Raw genomic sequence first — 24,889 nt, 5'->3', positions numbered from 1 at the left:
CTAATTGGGAAGCGTGTTCTCAGGATAGGAGTGTTTTTTGAGACTAGATAAAAATTTTACTGTAGGGTTTTAGTCCTCTCTAATTGGGTGAAATCTCTCTGATTTTTTTATTTCAGTTAGACAAGCCTTCTGCATTTTGGGTTTTTAATTAATCGATGCTATCTTACTGACTTGTAGAACTTCCCTACCATAAAGTTTCTTTCATGGCTCGCGACATCTTCTGTAATGTGCACTAGTGTTTGAGGTGTATGAAACTTTCAAAAGAAAAAGGAAATAAATGGAGTACGGAGATGACACCAAGTACAAATAGTGGGTTATTTTATTTCAATAAAATTGGTGTAACAGTCTGATGTAATCAAGCTGAACTTGGTTCAGAGAGAAAAGACTGATAGGAAAGCTGCTTATATTAAAAATGACAAACAAACAAACCCCAAACCCACAACCTCTTACAGGAATGATTCATGGCTGTATAAACTCTTACGCATTTTGAGATTGTGTGATAATTCAAAATCGTGTAATATAGGCAGTGTTTTAATGTATGGTGATTCCTTCAAGACACTTAATCTGAGTTTATTCACTTTTTTTTGGTAAACTTTAAAAGATTTTCTTCCTTTGCAGCTAAGAAATAAGCAATTGTGCACACATGTAACATGTTTTCAGGAGAGTGCACAAAACACTGGCTGAAGTATCATTCGCTCTGGGCTGCTCTTATGTGCACATGGAGCCCCTTCAGAAAGGAGGATTCAGGGAGATTGCTTTTAGAGGCACACTCATCTTCAAAATGTGTGCTATTTGTGTCTCTTGCCTGGAAAAGTTCTCTTTTTTGTGAATTCATGTTTAGTTTGAGCTATTTGAATTGATTGTTAGGGTGTAATCTTAATAGCATGCCAGGAGCAGGTTTTCCAGAAGCTGCACGTCTGCTTTTTTGTACGTATACGAGACTTTCTGTGGACGACTACTTGCCTAAAATAATAATAATTTAAGTTATATATTTTGAATATTTATAGAAACTTACCTTTATATGTGTACATTTGTATAAAACGATGATAGCAAGCATACAAATAATATTTGAAATAATTTCTTCCAGAATAAGGAGAACTCTTATAGCTGCTCTCTAAGACTTGATTAGTTCTGTTCACAAATGGAAAGAATTGCCTGTGACCCAGTTTAGGAGCATAGTCACAGCAGCAGAAAACCTTGTTCCATTATACTTTTACTTTTCAAAACAATGTTACTTACATTAACTTGGGGGACAATGTTTCATTTTCTTCCAGGAGGAAGATAGGCAAGGCATGTTGCCTGAGCAGGAAACTAAGCTTCTGTTTTTACATTGCCCCTTCAGTGAAAAGAAAGGAAAGGATTTTTGCTATTTTAAAAAGAAATGTACATAAGAAAATCCTTTAAAGTTCTGTTGTTCTGCTCTTCAGGAGGTAGAGGCTTAAATCCGTTGAATCTGCAGAGAATTTTGGCACTTATTGCACAGCAATTAAGATGTTTTCTCCAGAGTTTACTCAGAGCAGTGTTAATCAGTTATGTATAGTAGCTTAAAATACCATTATTGCAGCAGTGTTTGAATAACGAACGACCTGTATAACAATGCATCTGTGTGATTCCAGTTTTAGTTGTCCATATCTTGCACAACAAAATACAACTTTGTTAATAAAAATATTGTAGGTGTTCTATTTCAAACTGTTGGGGGTGGGGTTTTTAGGGCGTTTTGGTTTTTTTTTTTAAATAAAGTAGGTTTAAAAATAAAACCTTTCATCTCTCCTTGTTTTCTGGGCTTGTCTTTCTTTTTTGCTTTTTAAAATTTCTTTCAGTAAATGTAGATCATAAAGTATGGCTAGAGCTTTTGATTTTTGGTGGCCCTGTCTCCAAAGTTCTCTGCCTTTGGGCTTATTTGTGGTATTGGGCACAAATGCAAGCCTTGGGTATCAAGTGTGGAACAAAAAATGTACTCGTATATGTGTAATGTGGCATATAGTGAAAGTTTGCTTGTGCATTTTAAGTAAGTAACCTTAAAATAAAAAAATGGAGTTGCCTTGTCAAGTTACTAGTTATCATGGAGAGGTAAATAAAATGCCCTTCAAAAGGGAGATCCTTTCCTGAAGAGCAGCCTGAAGTAGGAGGGCAGAGGTGGGGAGGAGGAGGGAGGAAGGAGAGACCTTGTGATGTTCAGCACATTTCCAAGTTCAAATAGGTTTGTTGCTTGCTGCTGACACCTGGAAGGAGGGCTGCCGGATGTTGAATTTAATGGACAAGCAAACCTTAGAGCCTGTAATATTTGAGAGATGTGTGAAGTCGTCTTAAAGAGGGATGAAAGCCACAGCTGTATGCCTTTCAGTAGTTCCCATGAGAGTGTAAAATGACATCTAAGCTGCTTAATAGTCTGTGGTTGTTAGTCACATAATGTAGTGAAGTAGATCTTTTCTTTTGGATTAGGCCTTCAAGTCAAAAAATGAACTAAAAATTCTGTGTATAGGCAGAGCTGCTGATGAAACAAAAACATATTTTTGAGATTTTACTTTATCAGCCCAGGGTGGAGCCAAATAGGGGATAAAAGGAAGAAGCAAGCAGGCTCCTCTGAGTAAGTGACTCAGTTCATGTGCAGGACAAGATGTGATTGTTTATATGCTCAGGATGTGCTGCCTGCAGCATTAACGCAAACGAAAAGAGCTTATGCGTGATGGGGCTATTGTTCTCTTGTTTATAAATGGAAGTTGTGCAACCCTTAACACAAACAGAAGACCCACATCTTGGGTCCTTTGCCTACATTTGCCAATCTGTCTGGGTTCCAGTGGAAGGTGTCCCTGCCCATGGCAGGGGATTTGCAACCAGGTAATCTTTGAGGTCCCTTCCAACCCAAACCATTCTATGATTTAAGAGTGTTTTATCTCTGAATGGTAGTGCTTCCAAAATTCCCTACTACTGTAAAGTCTTAATGTTCCTGTTAAAGTGTTGCCAGCTCAAAACAATAGAGCCATGAATTAGACTTTCCAAAATCAGTGTTGGGTTGTGGGTTTGATTTTTTTTTTTTTTTTTTTTTTTAAGATCACGTATTTAAATATTACTTAACATTGTCTGTCTTTTGGGGGAAGGAGGACTTGGTTGGTTGTAGACTATTAAGTTAGATGTGAGAGATATTTCTCTGTAACTGAGGGCAAGGCACTTAGTAATATTCCCTGGAAATCTCTTGTATGTTTGTACAGTTCCAGGAGCTGGCATTTTGGGAAATGCTTAGACAGTCTGAAGAGCAATGAAGTTAAGAGCTGACTGAAACAGAAAGAACCATGTGGAGGGAGCAAGTGATCTGTTGTAGCTTTATCCATATGGAACAGTTAAGTTGTGAAGTTGGACAGTGGAGCGATATGAAGGAAAGCACGCTCTAAATCGCAGTGGTGGGAAATCAGAAGCTTATGCTGTTACTGAGAAGCGGTTACTCAGTCATGGCAGGGATGTGGCTGGCTTTTTATCAAATTCTCATTCATAGAAAAGGATTTAATAACTGAAAATGTATAGCATCTGGCTTTTCACAGTGTGTTTCACAGTATTCTGGAAAATTTTGTTCTTGCCACCTGTTTGAATATCTTTAGAAAAAGAAAGCCTATTGTTGAATGGCAGGGGAGGAAAATCCATAAAGCCTGGGGATGGGTGTGGGTGGAAGCACTTACTAGAAACACTTAAGGTGAGTTGAACAATTAGCCTAGAAGAGATATAGAATGCCTTGCATCACTCTTCAGAAATATGCCACCCCCACACTGATTCCTGGTGGCTGTATTCTGGGGGATTTTGTCAGGACAAGGGTACTCTCCTTCAGTGGGATTGCAGGCTTCTCGTAAGCACTTCTCGATGGAACCACCCCTGTAGCACCTGGGGATCTGGGGCTCCCAAGTGTTTCCTTATATCTTCGTGGAAATCTAAGAGAAGGAACATGCGCGTTAGTGATGCCTGTTTTGATTTAAGACGTCAAAAGGGAGTATTTTAATGACTCCTCCTTAATTAGTGGCACTGATCTGAAGCAAAATAGTCAACTGTGGGGTGTGGAGCCTACCCCTTGCCTGCTTAAGAAACTTAAGCATAGTAAACCTGAGTATTAGTTTGTTGCTGTGTTGTTTTCCCTAGCCAGGACAGTGTTTTTTGTTTTGGGTTGGGTTTTTTGTTTGCTTGTTTAACGTGACTGCTGAACAGTAAATTAAAAGTAGCTTGCTTGCTTTTATAAAGGCCTGTTGAAGTTCGCACTGTCTAGGCACATAAATTGTTTGTATTGGAACTGGTTTCTTCCTGTCAGTTTTATGTTGGGGAACAACCTGGAACAGGACTGAGTGCGAGTCGTGACACGAGTGACTTCAGTGGATGTTGTTGGGTTTTGAAAGAGCTGGTGTTAGAAATGAAGCAGAAAACTGCCTCTTCCCCCCATTGTTCTTTTCTCCCATTGTTGGTTTGATCTGAAATAGTACCATATCTAAAGACTTATTTACACACAAGCACTGACCTAGCTAATTTGGCCTTAGTTCAGTCCTTTAATTAGAAATTAGAGAAAAGGTTACTTCCGGGATACTCCTAGTTTGAACTGAGCATGTCCATGGGATTTGAGGCAAAACAACGTTGGTGTGAACTTGGCTGTTTGGGTTGCAGGTTATACATGGGTATTTGGCACTGACCAAGAGAGTAAAAGCTGTCTTTCTAGAAACACCAGAACTTATGTGGAAAGTTACCTGGAAATCCTTGTTACAGTACTTTCTTCCCAAATTGAGAGGGCTCTTGCTTATCAGTATAAACTAAATTAAATGGCCCTACAGGTATGATGATGACTGTTTCAAATTATATACTGTATAGTACTTTTTATTTGGCTGAGTGATCTTGACCACTCTAGGTTATCGACCTCTTCATTGTTACTTATCTCCATTCTCTCTTCTGAGCTGAAGCTTGTATCGGTGATCTTACGTTATCACCCAAGTTCCCAATCAAAGTATTAAATATCGCAGACCGAAACCAATTTCCCATGCTTTTTTTTTTTTTTGGCATTGCATTCTACAGAGTTTTGTTTTAAAGCATTTGAAACTTTTTGTGTGTGTGTGTTAAACTAAAATTACAAGCACATTTACACATTTCTTGAGGTGCCTGTGCTCTGTCTCAACTCTGTGGCGCTAATAAAGTGAATTAAAGTGGAAATATAGGTGGTCAAATTGACCCTGAGAAGGAGTGGGTTCTGTATGTGGGGTCTTGCCTAGTATGCTTAGTTTGTATCTGAGGTCTTGCCTAACTTGCTTAGTACAAGAACTGAGTTTTTATAATTGCCAGACCAAGGTGGCATAATGGGGAAACTTTTCTAAAGTATCCAAAGCTCTACAGGTCAGTCAGCCTCTGTGTGATGAAAGCTTGAAACTCCCCAGCTGTTGAATATTGAAGTGCAGACACCTGCTAAAGGATATCTGGGGTTATAGAATCATGGAGTTGTTTAGGTTGGAGAAGACCTTTAAGATCATTGAGTCCAGCTGTTAACCTAGCATTGCCAAGTCCACCACTAAGCTATGTCCCTAAGCACCACATCTACACGTCTCCAGGGATGGTGGCTCAACCACTTTCCAGCTCATATTCAGCTGTCTGTCAACCAACACCCCCAGATCCTTTTCCACCAGTCAGCTTTCCACTTGCCACACTCTTCCCCAAGCCTGTAGCTTTGCATGGATTTGTTGTGACCCAAGTGCAGGAACCCGGGACTTGACCCTGTTGAACCTCATACTGTTGGCCTCAGCCCAGCAATCCAACCTCTGCAGGTCCCTCTGTATAGCGCCATCCTACCCTCAAGCAGGTGAACACTCCCACCCAACCTGGTGTCAAGTGCAAACTTATGGAGGGTGCACTGGATCCCCTCATCCAGATTGTTGATAAAGATACGAAAGATTAACTGACCTTATGATTAGTTTTACTTACTTCAGAAGTAGATTTGCCACATGCTCATTGATTTCCTCAGCTCCAAAAGCAAAGCAACTTTCAGCAGATGTATTACCTCCATACTGGTGGGTTTTTTTATCTCTGTTGATGTTGTGACCTTGAAGTTCCAGGAAGGCAAGGGGTGAATGGGGATGATAGACCTTGCTGACCATTAGGGACTCCAGTGAGGAAGGATTTGGGATTATGTCCAATTATTACAATATATTTTTAGACTGTTTTGTACTAAGGAAGTAAACACTTAATGCTGTGTAAAGGTTAGAGATAGACCCACCCATTCTTGGAAGTATGTGCAGCTTGTCCTGAATGCCGTCAGTGATGGATCTGTCTTGTGTGTATATGCAATTTGGTGATTTATTACAGTATAATTTTGTGCCAAAGCTTATTAAAAAAAATGTCTGAGGTTGTTTCAGGAAACTATTGTTTTATACAGAGCTTTTTCTCTTTACTGAATTTGTCTAGACCCAGTAAATCCGTTTAAAGAAACATTTGCATTATGGGGTACAGGTCTAGTATCTGAGCTTTTCAGCTATTTGTCTAGATTGCTTTTCTTTGCCGTATGAGCATTTGGAAAGACACAAGTATCCTTTGTCAAATTATTTTTGCTTATATCAAATACATATTTTAGCTACCACAATAGTATTATGAATGTTACCACTTTTTAAAGTGATCTGTAAAAGCTGGATTTTTTTCTATTAGCTGTATTTCTAACACTTGTTCAATTAAAAAAAAATCTATAAAAATGGTAGTTAGTTTTGGCACTTGTTATTTTTATTACTCTTTAAATTAGTTATCACCCTCAATATAGAATGTCATCCGTGTGTTGTGTAAATGCTAAAACCAGATCTCATCAATAAAGTGGATTTACAGTGAGGCACACTGATGTTAGATCATATACAGTTTTTATGTATTTATAAAAGTTACTTGAACCTCTTTTTAATAATTAAGCATGTGGCTCAATATCAATTATTTTTAACAAACTGGTAAAGTTGGAGCTATTAGGCCACAGCACTGGTATAATCCCTGGCACAGAGTCCAAGTCTTAAAGATCACCATTAACTAATATTCTCCAGAAGAAATTGTCAACTCCAGAACTCTTCAGTTTACATTTTCAAGTTTTCATTTTTCTTAGAGGTAGGTGAATATTTGAGGCCCCACCTGGAGTACTGCATCCAGCTGTGGAGCCCTCAGCTTCAGAAGGATATCGACCGGTTGGAGTGAGTCCATAGGAGGCCACGAAGATGCTCAGAGGGCTGGAGCACCTCTGCTATGGGGACAGGCTGAGAGAGTTGGGCTTGTTCAGCCTGGAGAAGAGAAGGCTCCGGGGAGACCTTATAGCACCTTCCAGTACCTGAAGGGGCTACAAGGAAGCTGAGGGGGGACTTTTTACAAGGGCCTGTAGTGACAGGACAAGGGGTAATGGGTTTAAATTGGAAATGGGGAGGTTTAGATTGGATATCAGGAAGAAGTTCTTCCCAGAGAGGGTGGTGAGGCACTGGCACAGGTTGTCCAGAGAAGCTGTGGATGCCCCATCCCTGGAAGTGCTCAAGGCCAGGCTGGATGAGGCTTTGAGCAACCTGGTCTAGTGGAAGGTGGCCCTGCCCATGGCAGGAGGGTTGGAACTGGATGGTCTGTAAGGTCCCTTCCAACCTAAACCATTCTGTGATTCTCATGTGAACTTTTATGTTTCCTGGTTTGCACCTGGAGCAGTACAAACAGAAAAAAAGTACTGTAATCCTCATTAATATCAGAATAATAATACAAAGTAGTAGTGGGGATGTTCTTGTCTCTGAAATTGTTAGATGCAGATCCAATTTCATGGCTGTATTAGCCGCTCTGTGTTTGTATCCCATCATGATAGACCCAGGGTGAGAATAGCACTCCTGATCAATCTATGCATGATGCATGTGATTAACAGCAGGACACTGTCTGATTCTTGAGCTTGTATTTTAAGAGGAATACAGGAATACTGGAGAGAGTTTCCAGGAGGGCCATCAAAACTGTATAAGGATGAGAAAACAAGTTTTACAGCTATGCTGAATGATGTTTTTATGTTTTTAATCGAGGAAAAGATTGACCGGTGATCACTGGACATGTATGTGTGCATAGGTCTTGCTGCAAGATCTTCAGCATTACAGACAATAATAAATACTGTAGTTAGAAATCAAACTTTTAATACAGGACATCAGGCATTTTGAAGCAAAGAGTGGTTAAAGCATTCCACAAATGCATCCTTTTAAAATATACTCTAATACAGCTTCTGCCTAGGCTTTGCAATCATCTTCTCCTGAGCAATTGTATTAGTTCCCTCTGGTCTTAAAGCTCTGAACACCTAGTATGGCTAGAATTTTTGTTAAGCAGTCCCTGTAGACATGATGTTGTGGCAGCTATAATGAAATGTACCTTCTTCATCACAGAGGCTGGCATGAGATGACCTTGTTAGGTCATTCTTGTCTCACACCTCCCTTTGACTTTTGACTTTGCAGGAGGAAATTTTTCTTTTGCTGCTGTAAGCTACTTTATTCTGTGTACTTGTCATAATTACATGTGGAAAAGGAAACCGAAATTCGTATTTGAAAAAGCAGAATTCAGATTTTATCTCTTTTTCTCTCTCCTCAGGTGGAAAGACATGACATGAATACACTGAGTTTACCACTTAACATACGCCGTGGAGGCTCTGACACCAACCTGAACTTTGATGTGCCAGATGGGGTCCTAGAGTTCCACAAAGTCAAACTCAGCGCAGATAGCTTGAAACAGAAAATCCTCAAGGTTACAGAACAAATCAAAGTTGAACAAACAGCTCGAGATGGAAATGTGGCCGAGTATTTGAAACTGGTCAACAGTGCAGACAAGCAACAGGCTGGGCGCATTAAACAAGTCTTTGAGAAAAAGAACCAGAAATCTGCCCACTCTATTGCTCAGCTGCAGAAGAAATTGGAACAGTACCACAAAAAACTTAAGGATATTGAACAAAATGGATCTTCCAAAAGTACTAAGGATACTTCCAAAGATAACTTGAAAGATATTCATCACGGAAAGCCTCGTACCTCTGGGCATGGAACAGAGAGCGGCAAGTCGGGTGTGCCGGGTGTATCCTTGACACCGCCTGTCTTTGTTTTCAGCAAGTCTAGAGAGTTCGCAAACCTCATCCGAAACAAATTTGGTAGTGCAGACAACATTGCTCATCTCAAAAATACCTTGGATGAATTTCGGCCAGAAACAAGTTCAAGAACGTATGGGGGCAGCGCCACCATTGTTGCTAAACCAAAATATGTTAGTGATGATGAATGCTCAAGCGGGACCTCTGGCTCAGCGGATAGTAATGGGAATACTTCCTTTGGGCCTGCTGTGGCAAGTACCCTGGACAGCCAAGGAAAGCTTTCCATGATTTTGGAGGAACTAAGGGAAATCAAGGAGACACAGTCCCAATTAGCTGATGATATTGAGAATTTAAAAGCACAATTTAAAAGAGACTATGGCTTTATTTCTCAGATGTTGCAAGAGGAAAGATATAGGTATTTTTTTAACTGTTCTCTCGAAGTGACTTTTGAATGGGTATAGAAGCTATTTGGGAAGTGTAAATGTGGGTGTGCTTGCCTGTGTGATAATTAAGAAGCAGGAGCATTCCACTCCTAATAACTGAAAATACAGGGAGGACATTAATATTTCCTCTCAAATGGTGTGGTGGTTCTTTGCCTTTTGTTGAAAGCTTGTCAGAAAATTCCCTCATCTGACATTTTACTGCCATATTGTTTACGTGAATACTGCGTATAGGAGATGCTGATTGTTTTGTAACTGGTGGAATAATTCTGATCTATTGTGACTTGAAAATGCTACTCAGTCTGCAGTGTAGCAGAGCTGACTTCCAGCTGATAAAACAAATCCTTAAGTATTTGGACAAGGTACTCAGGACTAATCAGACACATTGCTATCAGGTGGATGCAGTGTTACTTTGCACCCTGCTGTAACACAGTGATGTACAATGTAATTTTAAGTGCTGTAGCACAACTGCCTCTTGCATTTCTACTTGGCAATTAATTCCTTTATCATCCACCCTGGGAAGTGAGATGTTCTACAGAGGGTTTGCACCTGGTGTATCTGTATCCCATTTGTCATATCACTTGTTAAAGTAACTGTTGATTCTTGAAGTCTTCACCACACTAATGGGCAAAGACTCAGTAGGAATTGCGATATTTAATGTTTCCCTTGTTTACATTTCTTGAAATACGAAGCAAGTGTGGATATCGGGTAGTAACATGGGGGAGGAAAGAACAGAGCAAATGGCCTACTGCACTCAGGGCTTGGTTTTGGGAGAAGGCAGGGCAGTCTTTTCTGACAGCTCGCTGCCACTAAGATCTCAAGTCTCCAGTCACCGTTTCCACAGATAGACAATTTTGCCTCCATCATTTCTGTGCTGACTGCAACGTTTGCCTGCTTGTGTGTAACACCAAGTTACAAACTCACCATAAAAAGTTAAGTTTTCTGATTGTTTGGTTGGGTTTACTGTGCAGAGGCATGCCAGAACAGGCTATATGTGAATGGCAGGACCTTGCAGTTGTGTTTGAGAGGGGATGCAGGGAACGTGTTTTTCCTCTCGCTACTGGTGAGCTGTTAACTGGCTCAGGCTTACTTATGAAACCATTCTTGTCTGAATGAAAAGTGAGAAACGGAAAAATGTGAGTTGGATACCCTTAGCCACTGTTTATAGTTCATATAAGTTGCTAATGATGTACAAATATTTGCTTTTTAACACCCACTGCCAGGAAGGAGTGCTAAAAAAAGGCTTTCAGTTTGCTGAATAAATACTTACGGAGAGTTTCCAAAGTTTTTACCGACTTCTCTATGTGCTCTGTAAATGCCAGTCAGGTGAAACCATAGTACATTGAGAAGTTACCTTTTAAATTGTGTAATTGTTTTCATGATTTAGCATTATGTGAATAGAATGCACTAAACTTAGACCTTTTTTCCTGGTAAGATACGAAAGATTGGAAGACCAGTTAAATGACCTCACTGATCTTCATCAGCATGAGACAGCAAACTTGAAACAAGAGCTGGCCAGCATAGAGGAGAAAGTGGCGTATCAGGCGTATGAGCGATCACGGGATGTTCAGGTACTTTTTTTTCCTTATCATAAATTTCTAACATTTTGTAGAAACTATGCTGTAAAACACTTGCATCTTTCAAAGTCTTTGTATATAAGGAATCTGGGGGAAGATTTAAGCCCATGTTTTGTCTGTTTTAAGATGAAAACCCAGCACATTCAAATTGGTGACATGTGGATGAAGAATTGCCTGTTTTAATTTCTTGCACCAGAGGAGGAAGGAATTGAGTCTTCTCTGAGTATTGCATAAAGTGTCACTTTTGACTGTCCTAACACAAACCTCTTGCTCAGACTTTCGGCAATATGCAGTCATATCACTGGCAAGGTTTATTATAAATTGAGTTGAAGGTAAAAAGAGAGCTAATTGATAAATAGACTTGTAGATTTACCAGTTATAATCTAAGAGTTTTAATCCATGGTCATGACAACCCCTATAATGAAAGCTGTAGAATGTCTTCACCTCATTGATCAGTTGTGGTCATGCCTGGCTTCAGTCAAAAACGAGTAATAATTTCTACAAGTTTGTCCTGACAGCACATAGTTACGTGCTTAAATATTTATGTATGATATAAGCATTTATGTAATGCTAATATTTCTACCCAAATCCTGGGCAAGTGGTGGAAAATGGTGAAAACACTTTAAATGGTGAGTTTAAATTCACTGACAACTGAGGAATGTTCAAAGACTTTGTATTGGCTCAGATGGTAAAAAAAAACCCCAAACCAACCAAACCCTGTCCTGTACACCCCTGCGCTCGCATTTCTAAACGTAGAGAGCGCAGGCAGCAGGATGATCAGCCTGTTTCCTGAGTAGTGTGAGAGTCAGGAACCCCTGGGAACAGTGGGAAGGGGATGGTACTGAATCTAAGCATGCCATAGGTTCCTTTGTAGGTTTTCGGTCTCCTGTACCGGATTCCTTTCTGTGAAGGCATCTTGGGGATGTCAAAACTGAATGAGATCCGAGTTCTCCAGCAGAAGGGCTGTGAAATGTTCACTAACTCATTAGCAGAACCCTAGAGGGGTGTCAGACTTCTAAAACTAATTGAAGTGCTATGTTGATACAGCCTTGTTTCTTTTATCCCTCTACAATTGGGCTGTTCAACCCTGTCTCTTGGGGGCAAATAAACTAAAATAGAGTAAAAGCATTGAAGTTGTGGATATTTTAAGTCACAACCTAACTTGGGAGAATGCTGTCCATAAGGGATGGGCAGACTGTGTTTTTAAAACAGCTGGTTTTGTCCAAAGCATCATGAGATGGTTTGAGAGTGACTTACGGTCAGAGTGGAAGAAGGACCAGGCACGTTCTCTAGTGTGTAGTGGAGAGCATGTGTGAACCCTAAGGGACGTTGTGCCATTAAGAACTGTCTTCTGTATCCTTAGTAATTCCTAGCACAGCGAAAGGTCAGGTGCTGTGCCACGTGCTTTGCGCTGAGTTTGGTGCCTGGATGGGCGCGTGGTTAGCCACTTCGGCTTGCCAAAACAACACACTGACCCAGCCAAAGAAAGCCAGTAACTCTGTGTGCAGTGGGTTGGTTGGCTTGCCTTTACATGGAGGATTGCATTGAATCAGCTTACTGTGTGATCAGGTAAATACCCCTGCCCATGCAAGGAGGAGGTTTGGAGTTTGAGTGGGGAAGGAAGTAGGGATGCTGGGGCATAATTTTTTCCCTTTTATATAGTGGTAAAAGGTTATTTTGAGTTGATGGACCTCATTAAATTATAGTCTTGTACTGTGTTATGTGGTGGTGCCCAAGTCCCAGCTCTGGCAAAAAGTGGTGTTTTGTCAAGGAAGTGAAGCGGTCGGAAATTTTTCCGCCTTTCACTTCGAGAGGGCTTAAGCGTGGGGTTAGTGACCTAGGAACCATTTTACTCAGACCATTTGTAGTCAACCCTCAAGCAGAAGAGCAAGGTCTGCTTTCTTTAGAAGAAAGTGTGAAGTGGAACATCGCATGTGAGAGAGAGAATCCCATAAAAGCATCACCACAGGCTTCTCTACTGCACGCTGCCCACTTGGGTGTGGATTAATGAGCCTTTCCACTGGCACAGGGAGAAGGCAGTTTCTTACTGAGGACCCCATCCCGGAACTGTACGATGGGTGGCTTTGAGAGAAAATGTCCTGTAGACCAGAGAGGTGATGTCAACCAAATGGTACCTGTTGCAAAGCAGGGTTAATTAGCATCACGGCAATCTTGTACTACCCTAATGTTTTCCGTGGTGTATGCAAAGAAACCAACTTTGCTGTTTTAATGCTGTGAAAGTTGCCACGGCAACAGCTTTCTGCAGTACCTTATCTCATCAGTACATCCAGGAAACATTATCCGCTGTCAGCATTAGAGTTACGATCCTTTTTCTCAAGCATGAAAAATGTAAAAACTACATTTTTGGACAGTGGTGTCAGGCTTGATTGTGCCTGAGCAGGCAACAATGCGCACGTGTAGATACAGATGTGCATTTATCTTTAAAAGAGATGGTGGTTCATTCAAGGTTTAGAAGTCTATAATAAATTACACTTGTAATCTAGCTGATGGATGGCTCTGCAGCTAAAACGGGAAAAGTGGTGTATGGAAATACAGCTGCTCTAATTCTTGTTTTCTGTCTCCAGGAAGCCTTGGAATCATGCCAGACCCGGGTTTCAAAGCTGGAGCTCCATCAGCAAGAACAGCAAGCACAGCAGTCCGAAACGGTTAATGCCAAAGTGCTCCTGGGGAAATGTATAAATGTTATCCTGGCCTTCATGACTGTCATCTTAGTGTGCGTTTCAACTATTGCAAAGTTCATTGCTCCTATGATGAAGAGCCGTTTTCATATCATTTGCACTTTTTTCGCAGTGACACTTCTGGCAATATTTTGTAAAAACTGGGATCATATCATTTGTGCCATAGAAAGGATGATTATACCGAGATGAAGCTGCTGGTCTGCCTGCTTTCTTTCCTTTTTTTTCTTTTTTTAAGTGTTGTGTGTATACAAGTTTATTTTTTGTCAGTTTAAACATGCAGACTGGATGGAGAAGGCTACAAAGACTCTTGGACTTTAGGGTGTAAATACATAAATGCATACTTGCTGGCAGTCAGTTGCCTGTTCAATGAGGTTGTGTCTAATTGGTTATGTCTATGCTGAACTGCTCGCTTATGTCGCTCTTCTGCCTTAATCCAACGGATTTTCCACTTTGCAAACCCACGCCTGCGAAAGATGGTGTGATGCTCTGGGAGGGATCCAGGCAACTGCAAATGTCAGGTGTGCTTTTTGCTATACCTGAGTGCAAAGAGTGTGTTTAGGAGGGAGTGTACCACAATGTCTATCACCCCTGTTAGACCAGTAAGTGAATATTTCTCTCTGAATCCAATTAGAATGATAAGCAAAATTAGTCACATGTATTAATAGTTCTTGCTTCTGAATTAATGGGTATTTGTATATGCGGTTTCTCATTTTCAGGACCAGCAAAACGATGCTTCTGCTAGTGACCCTGTGCACAGAGAGTTTATTGTTTGTAAATTAGACCAGTGGTGACTACTGACCACAGTTAGCGGTTGTTCTATCCTGGCACGGTTCCCTATTGCACTCAGGAAACACAGAGATGTGGCATAAGGCTGCCAAAGATGCACTGAATGGAATGGCGAGATGTCCAGGCCACTTCATAAAGGAGTGAAGCAGCAAGTAACTGGTGGGTAGGTTGCTATGCAGACCAAAGCTGTTCCTTGCTTCAGGCTCTGCAACCTGCAAGGGGAAAGGAGTGCGGAGAGAGGCAACATCTAGGTTAGCCTTGTTAGCGCTGAATTGTTGGGGTGCCTAACTGCGTGCAAAGTGGATAGGTGGTGGGACTCTGGGTACAGTGGATTTCTTTTTCTTGTGTTGGATTAAGGAATGCGGAAGAAGCGTGAGGGAACAGGTCCTTAGGTGAGCACGGAGTTAAACTTCTGTAAATACACAAACACTGTGCAGACTTTTTTGACAAACATTCCTGAATACGATGTATTAGCATACAGTACCACTACTAGGAGACAGGTTGGTGGTGTTTTCTTACTGGAATTTAGTTTTCTTGATTTAAGAACTGGAAAAAAAAAAAAAAAAATTCCCTGAATCTGCTTGGCTTTCAGCCATGATGTAAAACAAGATCTTTAATTAAAAAAAAACCAAAAAACAAAACAAAATAACAAAACCCACACCAAAACAAACCACCACAACTAGAATTCTTCTCCACTCTCCATTAAATAAATAAAAAAAAACCCCAAAAACCAAAAAACCCCCCCACAATGTCTCCAGTTATTTGATGTGCAGTGTTGCTTCATTTGAAAATAATTGTCATGACAGATTTTCTTTTCAGTTGCAGTATTTGTTATGCTGGTTTGAGGGGGAGGGGGGAGGGAGGGGATTACTCGTTGTCTGTATTTGTTTTTAATCAAGCACAGTAGTTGGTGTAGAAATTCAGAAAACCTTATTCTGAGGAAAGGGGTTGGGGGAGGAACTTTGACATTTTACCACAGCTGGATTTACAGTGAATACAGTTACTTTTTGTGGCTTCAGGGACTGAAGAAAGGACAGAATTAACTGCATAAATAATGATATGACTCAGCATTAGAAAATTCAATTAAAACACTGTAAAAATCATTAAAGAATTGCTTATATGTGCTACATCTTTGAACAGAGCAATCAGGAAGGATTGTGCTGGCTCACAGTTACCGGAAATGGATCAGATCAGGCACACCCATGTTATCCTAACCCAGACCTGCGTAATCTTCAGAGAAAGCTGGAGTAGAAAGCAAAGGTCCTGCTAAGGGTAAAATTTCTTTATAAAACCTAAACTTACCAATTGGTTTATCCTTGGTTGTATCAGGAAGTATTATTATACAGATACATTCTTTTCCTTTTTTTAATTTTTTTTTAATTCTCTTTGCTTTTACTCCCCTGTATTCTTGATATCCCCTGAAGAAGGGAAGAGGTATTGTATTATGTATAAAACTTCTCTCTCAATTGTTGCATGTGCTCCTGCTGCTGTTCAGTCAGGGAGAGCTTTCTTAACAGGTCGCTTAACCCATTTTGGCATTGTATGTACCCACAGCAACAGGTCTTCACCCCCACCTTCCAGGTGTTGTACGTAGCCTACTTTTACAGCCAGCTCATAAACTGAGGAGACTGCTTCCCCCAGTGCAGCTCTTGAACTTATCTTCACAGGGAGTTCCCTTCCACAATGTTAGATTAAAAGGAGAAAAGTAGCCGCTCTTTCCTGGTCTTTACATCACAAAAAAGGGTTTCCCTTGGTTTATTTGTATGCCTTTTTGATGTGTCCTGATATCCTCTTGGTCTTTTCCATTGGTTTAGTATGATTTTTTTCCTATCTTCGTTTTTGAAAAGGTATATAATGTCTTTTTATAGTCTGTACTTTCCATTTCTTCAGCCAGTGAGTGTGCTTCTTTTCAGAGTCCCTTACTTTCTGAAGTCTTTGCGTAAACTCCACCACCCATTTTGCTAATCAGCCCTATGCGCTTTTTTTTTATTTCCCTCATTTCTGTAGGCCACAAGATTCTACATCTGTTACCAAAAAAAAAAAAAAAATCAAGAGTCCTGGTACTGCTCCTCAGAAAGCTGTGACTCTTCCTGATGTTTTCTTGGCTTCTTTGTTATGATCTCCGTTGTTCTAATCAGTTTGCACAGTCACCTTCTGCTTTGGCCACCTGGGAAAACACTTCGTCTAGCATTTAGTTAAAAGGGTGCACTAGGGTACACGTGCAAGAAAGAAATCCCATGTGTTAATTTTTGTGTAAGAAAAACTCCTTTGTCTGTTGTATAGTTATATGTTTGAAGAAATAAACCTCCCAGTTCTAGTGTATATAGTTAAAAATGTAATGTCAGGTAGTCTGGAGGTCAGGCAGGAAAAGATTTGTCTCTTTTCATATAACAAAGGAATTTGGTATGGTATGACCTGGGGACCTGAAGGCTTCTCCTCCAAGGACATCCTCTTACAGTCCGGGAAGATGACCTCAGCACAAAGTGAGGGTAGAACATAAAATCAATGGGCCTACGAACGATCGCTCACTGTCTTGATAAAATCTGACTGGGTCCAAATTGGAAACAGAAGGGTCTTGCGTTTCCATATTGGCTTTATAGCTGGCAGAGGACACAGGAAAATGCAGCTGTAAAGGCTGCATAATGTTACTCATGCAAATTAAAACAACCTTAATTGGTAAATGGGCAACGAACTTCCCTAGGTTATTTTCTCTGCTGGATTTAAATCACTGGAGAATGTGATGTGCATCAAGAACTTACAAAAAGCTGTGAAGGGCAAAAACCTGCTTTTGGATGAAAATTCCATAGATTTTCAGAGAGTAAGGCTGCAGTGCCTGGAGTTCTGCCCAAGTGGAAGGACATCCCAAGGGGAAGGTGGTCTCCCCTCCTGCCTTCCCCCACCCCTCATTTCTTACCTTGTGTGTGTTGCAGCCTTCCATATGCCATGTTAGCTCACTAGGCCAGAAGAAAAACCTACCACAGAGGTGGATAGTTCTCTGCAGCTGGAGACTTCAAGGGCTGATGGAAAGGTCTTGGCAGTGCGAAGCAGGGACAAAAAGGCTGGCCGGCTGTGTCTGTCCCCAAGATCGAGAGCAGGCTGGTGGCGGGGCTAGCCAGGGCTGATGCCCATGCCACCGATTTCCATATCGGCACCACTTCACTGCTGTGGCTGGGGCTGTATGAGTGTACACACCTGGCCTGCAGCCAGAGCTCTGCTTGCTGTGAACGGGTCATCCCAAACAGTTGCAAGACCTTTCTTACTGAGAGCTTTGTTCAGCTTCCCCATCAATTAACCATGTTCTGTCAGGATACCTTTGCATTTATGTTCTCATACAGCACATTAGACGTTCTCAGTATACTCCTTGTACTTATCACGAGCCTCTCAAACACTCCCACTCAACAGAAACTTGCCAGACAGTGTCTTTTCTGCTTGGTGCTGCCTGGTAGTCAATTATTTCACTTCCCTTCGACAGTAGTTCTCCGACTGAAGAGCCTTCAGGTAGTTGTTAATACCTGTTCTATGGGCTGTTGGCAGCCTTTTTGCTCAGCGGTTTCTGGAGATTTAGTTTCTTGGGAAGGTTAGCACAGTTTTCCCGATCTCTCCCATTTTAGCATTCAGGTCTAAATTAGGTTTCCTCTAAACTTGTATAATGGATCCCTCCGCCAGCTTCAACTCTCACTCCATTATTGCTGAACATCCAATTAGTCATTGACAGCACTGAATGAGACCCAGTTGACATTCCTTCTCCTTTCAGCTTTACGTTATACGCGTCCGTGCAACGTCTTGTTTTACTGTGCTCCTGTGATGTCTGCTTGTCCCGAATTCTTCGAGGACTATCAGACCTGGCTGCCTTTTCATTCAGTATCAAAATGCTTGGGTTACGCAGTGCCTCTGCTGCAGGACCGTCACGTCGAGATCTGATACTTGCACTACGTGAAGGATATTTAAAAGCCAGTGGTTCTCTTTGAGCAAATCACGACTGCTTCTCAGGGGAATAGCAATTCAGTAGGTGAAGGCAACTTGCTGTATGAGGCACATGACTAGAAGGTGAAGGTGGACAAATCCACTGTAAGCATAAGCTTTACAAGCTAATTATTAGCTACCACAGAACATAGGCTCTCCCAACACCTGAAGTTAGTTGAATGCTGCTGCTCAAAAAGGCATCAGTCAGGCTTATGTCTGATGTGAAGTCAGCAGCATAATCACAGGTAGTGCTTTCTGAAGTTAAAATCAATGAACAAGAAATTAGTTGAGGAAAAAAAACCCAAAAAACCCCACAGATCTTTGTGGTTCATTTAGGTGGTATGGAAACCAAGCTCCTTACGCACTGTGATGCAGACATTTTATTTCTGGATTCCGTGGTGGAACAGAAGGTAAACACAGATTAATGTACTTAAACACTTTAATTTGGATAACAGAATTTAATCACTTCTGAAAGTCCATCTAGGAATAGCAATCAGGCAAGTTTATTCTCCTCTTTTTTTAATCAAGCAAATATTTATCTGCTTTTTTCATTTACCATCATGCCAGAATGTGGCCTTTAATTATATTGCTCCCCTTAAAATGCAAGGCATGATAAAAGATGAAGTTTGAATGGTCTCTGATGCTGAGTAGAATACAGCAGAATCAGACAATTTTACATTAAAGCAGTGAAAGACTGAGAAAAGTGTAATCTTAGTTAATGGAATTACTTATTTTCCCTGAAAAAGCAAACTGAGATGGTGCTGTACATAAAGACTGCATGAGGACTGGTCAGACTATCTTGTACGGTTGATTTGCTGTATGTTTAGTGTATTGAGTTGTACTAGTGGTGGAAAGATTTGCACAAAGCCACCTTTCCTTTTTGCCAGGGAACGAGGGTCTGATGGTAGTATTGAGGTGTACCAAAAATTGTCTGTTATTATTGACTGAAGTTAATTGTCTCAGTGTGTGAACTACAGTGTTTCTCACACCATATTCATTTTGTGCAGCACTGTGGAAATATGCAACTACGAAAATGTAATTTTTGTATATTCTGTTGTGTAGTCATGACTGCCTCTAAGGTGCCATTAACATTTTTAAAAATAAATATATTTACATTTACTTGATGATGAACATTGTTTCTTAAACTGTACTGTCTGATCACTCAAACCCCTAGCAGTTTTTCTTTGTCAGTGGCAAAGTCATTCAATCCAGCACAAGCCCCGGCTTTAAAGTACTGATGGAACTGATCGTTCTGCTCTGCTGATGTTTTGAACAAACCTGGTAATTTGAATTTTATTTACAGCTGTGACATGGCAAAACTGCAAACATCAGATGAGGTGTCGTCACTGCTGTTCTCCCGAGCTTGCGTGAACACGCTATGCAAACGTGATGCTATCGTGCCAAGCAGTTGGACTGCCTAGGCATTGTTTTTTTGGAAAACTGAATTAGAAACGTAAAATGAATTTTTGCATTTACTGTCAGAAATCTTGGTCACATCTGTCAAAGCCGTAATACTGACATGCCTCATAGTTAACACAGCTGACACAAAGCGTAACATTTGCATTTATTTTTCGCAAAGCTGAGGTCTTGTCAGGTGGCACCAGCAGCCACTGGGAGTGACACCATCTTTACAGCAAGAAGAGAGCAGAAACGGTGAGGTAACAGCGTGTTGCTTTGCAATCACGTCGCACTTCCTGTTCGAGGAAATGGCACGCACAGCAGCTCCCATGTCACCTGCAGACCTTCCAAGGTCTTGTCATGCCGGGTTGTGTGCCTGGAACGCAGTCTCTATTAAGGCTAACTCCATTGCCAAACAGCAGTTTCCCCCCTCAGCCACTGACGACTTGCCCACTTCTGGCGTGGGCTGAATGACCCCTGCTAGCACACTGGCAAAACACGTGTAAAAATGGCACCTCACTCATCAGCAGTTCTCTCGGTTGTTCCTAACTCTGGCTCTGGAGAGCACATAACACACCCTGGTAACTGTTTTAGCACCCAAAAATAGAAAGGCAGAGAGGAAAATACAATGCTGCTGTTTGACTTGGAACAGGAAGAGAAGCGTCGCTCATACCCAAGCAGTGGTTGTGGTCACTGTCGCTGGGTGAGACATGTAACCCTTACTCGCAGCGTATGCTGAAACTTCTTCTGCGCTGGTGCCCCAGATACCTGTGAGAACCAAAGTTGTATGAATGTGCCAGGAACCGGCTTAAGGCACCCAAGACTTCATCTGCCTTGGGCCTACAAGAAAGCTGGGGGGACTTTTTACAAGGGCCTGTAGTGACAGGACAAGGGGTAACGGGTTTAAATTGAAAGTGGGGAGGTTTAGATTGGATATCAGGAAGAAGTTCTTCATGGAGAGGGTGGTGAGGCACTGGAACAGGTTGCCCAGAGAAGCTGTGGATGCCCCATCCCTGGAAGTGTTCAAGGCCAGGCTGGATGAGGCTTTGAGCAACCTGGTCTAGTGGAAGGGGTCCCTGCCCTATGCTGCAATTCATTGTGCAACACCAAAATCTGCTTGGAACTAGCCAGCTGAGACCCTGCAAGCAGCAGTTTACACTTGGTGATAAGTGCTTCCCGGATCCGTGTGTGCCATTGCTCTCTACCCATGGAAGAGTACATCAGTCAAATGGCAGGGTCTGCCCCCCCTGGCAACAAGCACAGAGTTGAGTTAATAGAAAGGAGAAATTTCCATTCTGTATCCTCCTCACTTCACGTTCAGGCTGTGGACTTAGGTGACAGTTCAGTAGCCGTGTGAAGTTACCTATTACATCGACGCTACGGTACCTGCCAGACTCCGTGTAGGAGTGGCTGAACTCCCCTGCCTGAGGACAAGCTTGGGGCTGGCCAGTGCTAAGCTGAGGAACGAAGCGTCGACACGCTTGTGACAGAACCTTCAGGAATGGAGCTTGCGTTTGATGTAGTCGGGATCCCTTCGGTTGGCGAGTGTGAGGTTCTACCCATCTGTGTGTATAAATCTGGAAAACCTGGTTTTAGTTAGCATGGCTTTTTAGTCAGTCTAATGGAAATGAAGACTGTAATATATGAGAACAATATACATAAACGTGAAATCTCCTTGTAGCCCAGTGAATTCCCTCTGTATTTTTCTGTTGAATACCATTTTAATAAGCTGGTACTGGTCTGGGAAACATCCTTTTCCCCCATAGTCAGACACGTGGTTAAAGGGGAAGGACACAGAAGATCAGTCTTTATAAGCATGAGAGACTCTGTGAACAGAAAACCAGAGAACACAGCACCGGTGTGATCAGCAGTCCTGTACAACACATCTGCTGGAGCAACAGCTTCGTAAACTGCCCAATGCTTTGTATCTACTGACGTCCGATGTGCTAAAAATTATACTCTGTCCCTGCTGAGCTCAATGGTAAAAACCCCTCTGAGTTTAACTGGGGAAGACTCATCACAGCACTATGGCACTTAAAACCAATTCTATCTTCTGTTTTTACAATGACAAAAATATCATTTTCTCAGGTAATCTACACACAACTATGTGTGGCTTTAACTCTCCACCCCAAATAGCACACTACTGGGTCACAGACCTCTCTGCCGCAATTGTATGAGGCACTTTTGGGCTCTGCTGGCTCAGAGGCTAAACAAGGCTTGTCCTCCCAGCACTAATTCCCCACTTGGCCTCTATCCTGCTAGGTTGGATTCGGGTCAAGGTGACATAAACTAAGCATGGCTTAAACGACAGGTATGACCGGCAGCATGTGTGCATAACAGCAAAACCCTTCTCTAAAGATGTGCCACCGGGATACAGGAGCTTGAGGATTTATCTAATCTAGCAACTGGTTTCAGCTTGCTCAACTGTGGCAGCAAGGAAGGCTAAATGAGATTGCAAACTCACCAAGCCATTTGCTGACTGTACTTACACAGCATCTTCCTCCGAAGAGTGTATCTGCAAGACACACTGAAATATTTTCCTGGCTTCTCCACACATTTTACAGCTCCTTGTGTGTTGCTTTCTCTGTGCAAGGATGAACGTCGCTGCTCTGTGAAATGCTGATCTACCAGAACTAAAAGAAGATGATGCTTAAAGAGACATAAATAATCTCTAATACTGTCAACCAAAACCCTTGAGGTCTCCAAATGAATCAGAATCACAGAATGGTTTGGGTTGGAAGGGACCTTAAAGACCATCCAGTTCCAACCCCCCTGCCATGGGCAGGGACACCTTCCACTAGACCAGGTTGCTCAAAGCCTCATCCAGCCTGGCCTTGAACACTTCCAGGGATGGGGCATCCACAGCTTCTCTGGGCAACCTGTTCCAGTGCTTCACCACCCTGTCCAGGAAGATTTTCTTCCTGATACCCAATCTAAACCTCCCCACTTTCAATTTAAACCCATTACCCCTTGTCCTGTCACTACAGGCCCTTGTAAAAAATCAAAAAAACCCCCCCAGCTTCCTTCTAGGCCCTAAACCTCTTTACTTTTACCTGAGCCCCACAGTGAATTTAAATAGCATACCTTGAAGAGACTTTACTGGCTTTTATAAAATAAACTGCTGAGATCTGAAGCTGCATAGATTTCTATTTCTACACAAAACCCGTACTGTGGGAGATGTTTCAAAAAGAGGAGCTTGCCACCATTGCAATAACCCAACATATTAGGAAGGTTTTATACCTGATTCCTTTAGGTACTGACTTAATTAGAAGAGTAAGACTGACACAACCGAAGAAAACAAACAAGCAAGCTCCAGTATGTTTTCCCTCTCTCCTCAACAGGATGGCCTCTTTTCACATTTACTTCTCTCTCTCTTCTTTGTTTTTCTTCATCTACTTTGTAATATCTCTAGTCTTCATGTTCTAGCTGTTCTTTCTCTCTAGGCTCATCTCATGACTGACTCTCTTCTCTCTGCTGTGTCCCTCAGTCCCACGCACCCGCTTTCCGGTCCTCCTCCCCTTAGCCGTCTCCTCCTTGTGCCCTTGAACTCCATCTTGTCTCTTGCTTTTTCTCCCTATTTCCCTGTACTCCACGAGATTCCCAGCTCAGGCCCCGCCGAGTCACGACAGCAGCTCCGTCGTTAGAGCAAGCAGAGGTAGGAGCAGGCCTTCAGCGCGGCTCCTCGCACTGCTGTGCGATGGGGAGAGAGGTGGTCGCTGACGGAGAGGAGCACTGTGACACCTCAGAAATGCTGGCGCTCAGGTGGTGAGCTAGACCTGCCTGACTCCGCAGGCCTCGGAGGGAAGCAAGTACCCTTTTTGGATCAGTGTGAAAACCGTGGAGGCAAAAATAAAGTTCCACGATTTCCACAATCTTGAGTCACCCTCCTGGAACAAGATTCTGCGTTGGAAACGATCCCACAAAAATCGCACCATTCAACAAATTAGCTGGCAAGAGACACCCAACCCTGCCCGTCAATTTTTTGTCCCCTAAGTAATTTTACATTTTGTAATTCCTTTGCCGTGCCCCCCGCAGAGCTCACACTGAGTGACCTCGATTCCTGACGTCATGCGTCTCCTGTAAATGAGTTGTTTCCCACTAGATGATGGCTGTGCCATCCTGATGTGACCAGACGCCAACAGAACCGAAGACAAGGGGCTGGGCCACGCTACCATCCCTGTTAATGACGCTGTACGAGGGAGGAAGACGTCTGCTGGACCCTCCTTGGCATCAATATTTGTGGAGCTGAGAGAGTGGGGAAAGAAGGAAATTCAAGGGAACAAATTCGATACAGAAAACGAGAGTCAGGCATGCAACCTCATAATACCTTCTTGTAAGATATTTTTCTTGCATTGCAAAGCCATGCACAACCACGGCTTATTTTTTTTCTTCGTCAAAATTTGGTTTGCATCAAAATTAAATTTGAGCTCGTTTCGGAAGACGAAAGCTGTCGCGTTGTTAGTTACCTTGGTATGGGTACACGCTGGGGCAGACGGAATACTGCTGCTATTTCACCCCTCGTATCGCGCAGGTGGTGACCGCAGGCACGACCCACGTGTCCAACCGTCCCGCAGCACCGTCCTGCAGGGTCAGGCTGCCCGTGGGGCTGGGCCTGAACTCCGCGGGGTGTGCGCGGTGCGTTAGGCACCGCCGCGTCACCTGGGCGTCTGACTGCCTCGAGGGGAGCTGGCTGCATCGCCAGCTCCCGCTCGCCACACAACTGCTGGCACGTCGCACGCTCGTTCCTCGTTTTCCTTGGGGATGTGTGCGTGTCGTCACTAATACCCACCTAGCATGATAACCGGAGCCAATTTTAATCCTTATTAAGGGATTGTTAATCTTACTAGGGGAGGGTGAGGACCGGTCCGGACCATCCCTCTCCCGCTGTAGTCAGTTTAGGGAGCAAGGCGGGAAGCCCACGCGAAGACCGCGCTGCCAGGATTTCACGCGCTCGCACAGCGGGCGGTGCCT

General features: G+C 42.4%; 1 protein-coding gene across 1 annotated transcript; it reads left to right on the top strand.

Moving 5' to 3' along the window:
• Positions 1–8,577: 8,577 nt before the first annotated feature.
• Positions 8,578–14,028, top strand: TMCC3 (transmembrane and coiled-coil domain family 3). Its single transcript, XM_010160375.1, has 3 exons — positions 8,578–9,470; positions 10,931–11,066; positions 13,658–14,028. The coding sequence occupies exons 1-3, from the start codon at positions 8,587–8,589 to the stop codon at positions 13,958–13,960; spliced, it is 1,323 nt and encodes a 440-aa protein (XP_010158677.1). The 5' UTR covers positions 8,578–8,586; the 3' UTR covers positions 13,961–14,028.
• Positions 14,029–24,889: the final 10,861 nt, after the last annotated feature.

Source organism: Eurypyga helias, unplaced genomic scaffold (genome assembly GCF_000690775.1).
Source record: "Eurypyga helias isolate BGI_N326 unplaced genomic scaffold, ASM69077v1 scaffold27351, whole genome shotgun sequence".
NCBI classification, from domain to species: Eukaryota; Metazoa; Chordata; class Aves; order Eurypygiformes; family Eurypygidae; genus Eurypyga; species Eurypyga helias.
The sequence above is the reverse complement of the archived record's forward strand: the minus strand, read 5'-3'. Positions and strand labels throughout refer to the sequence as shown.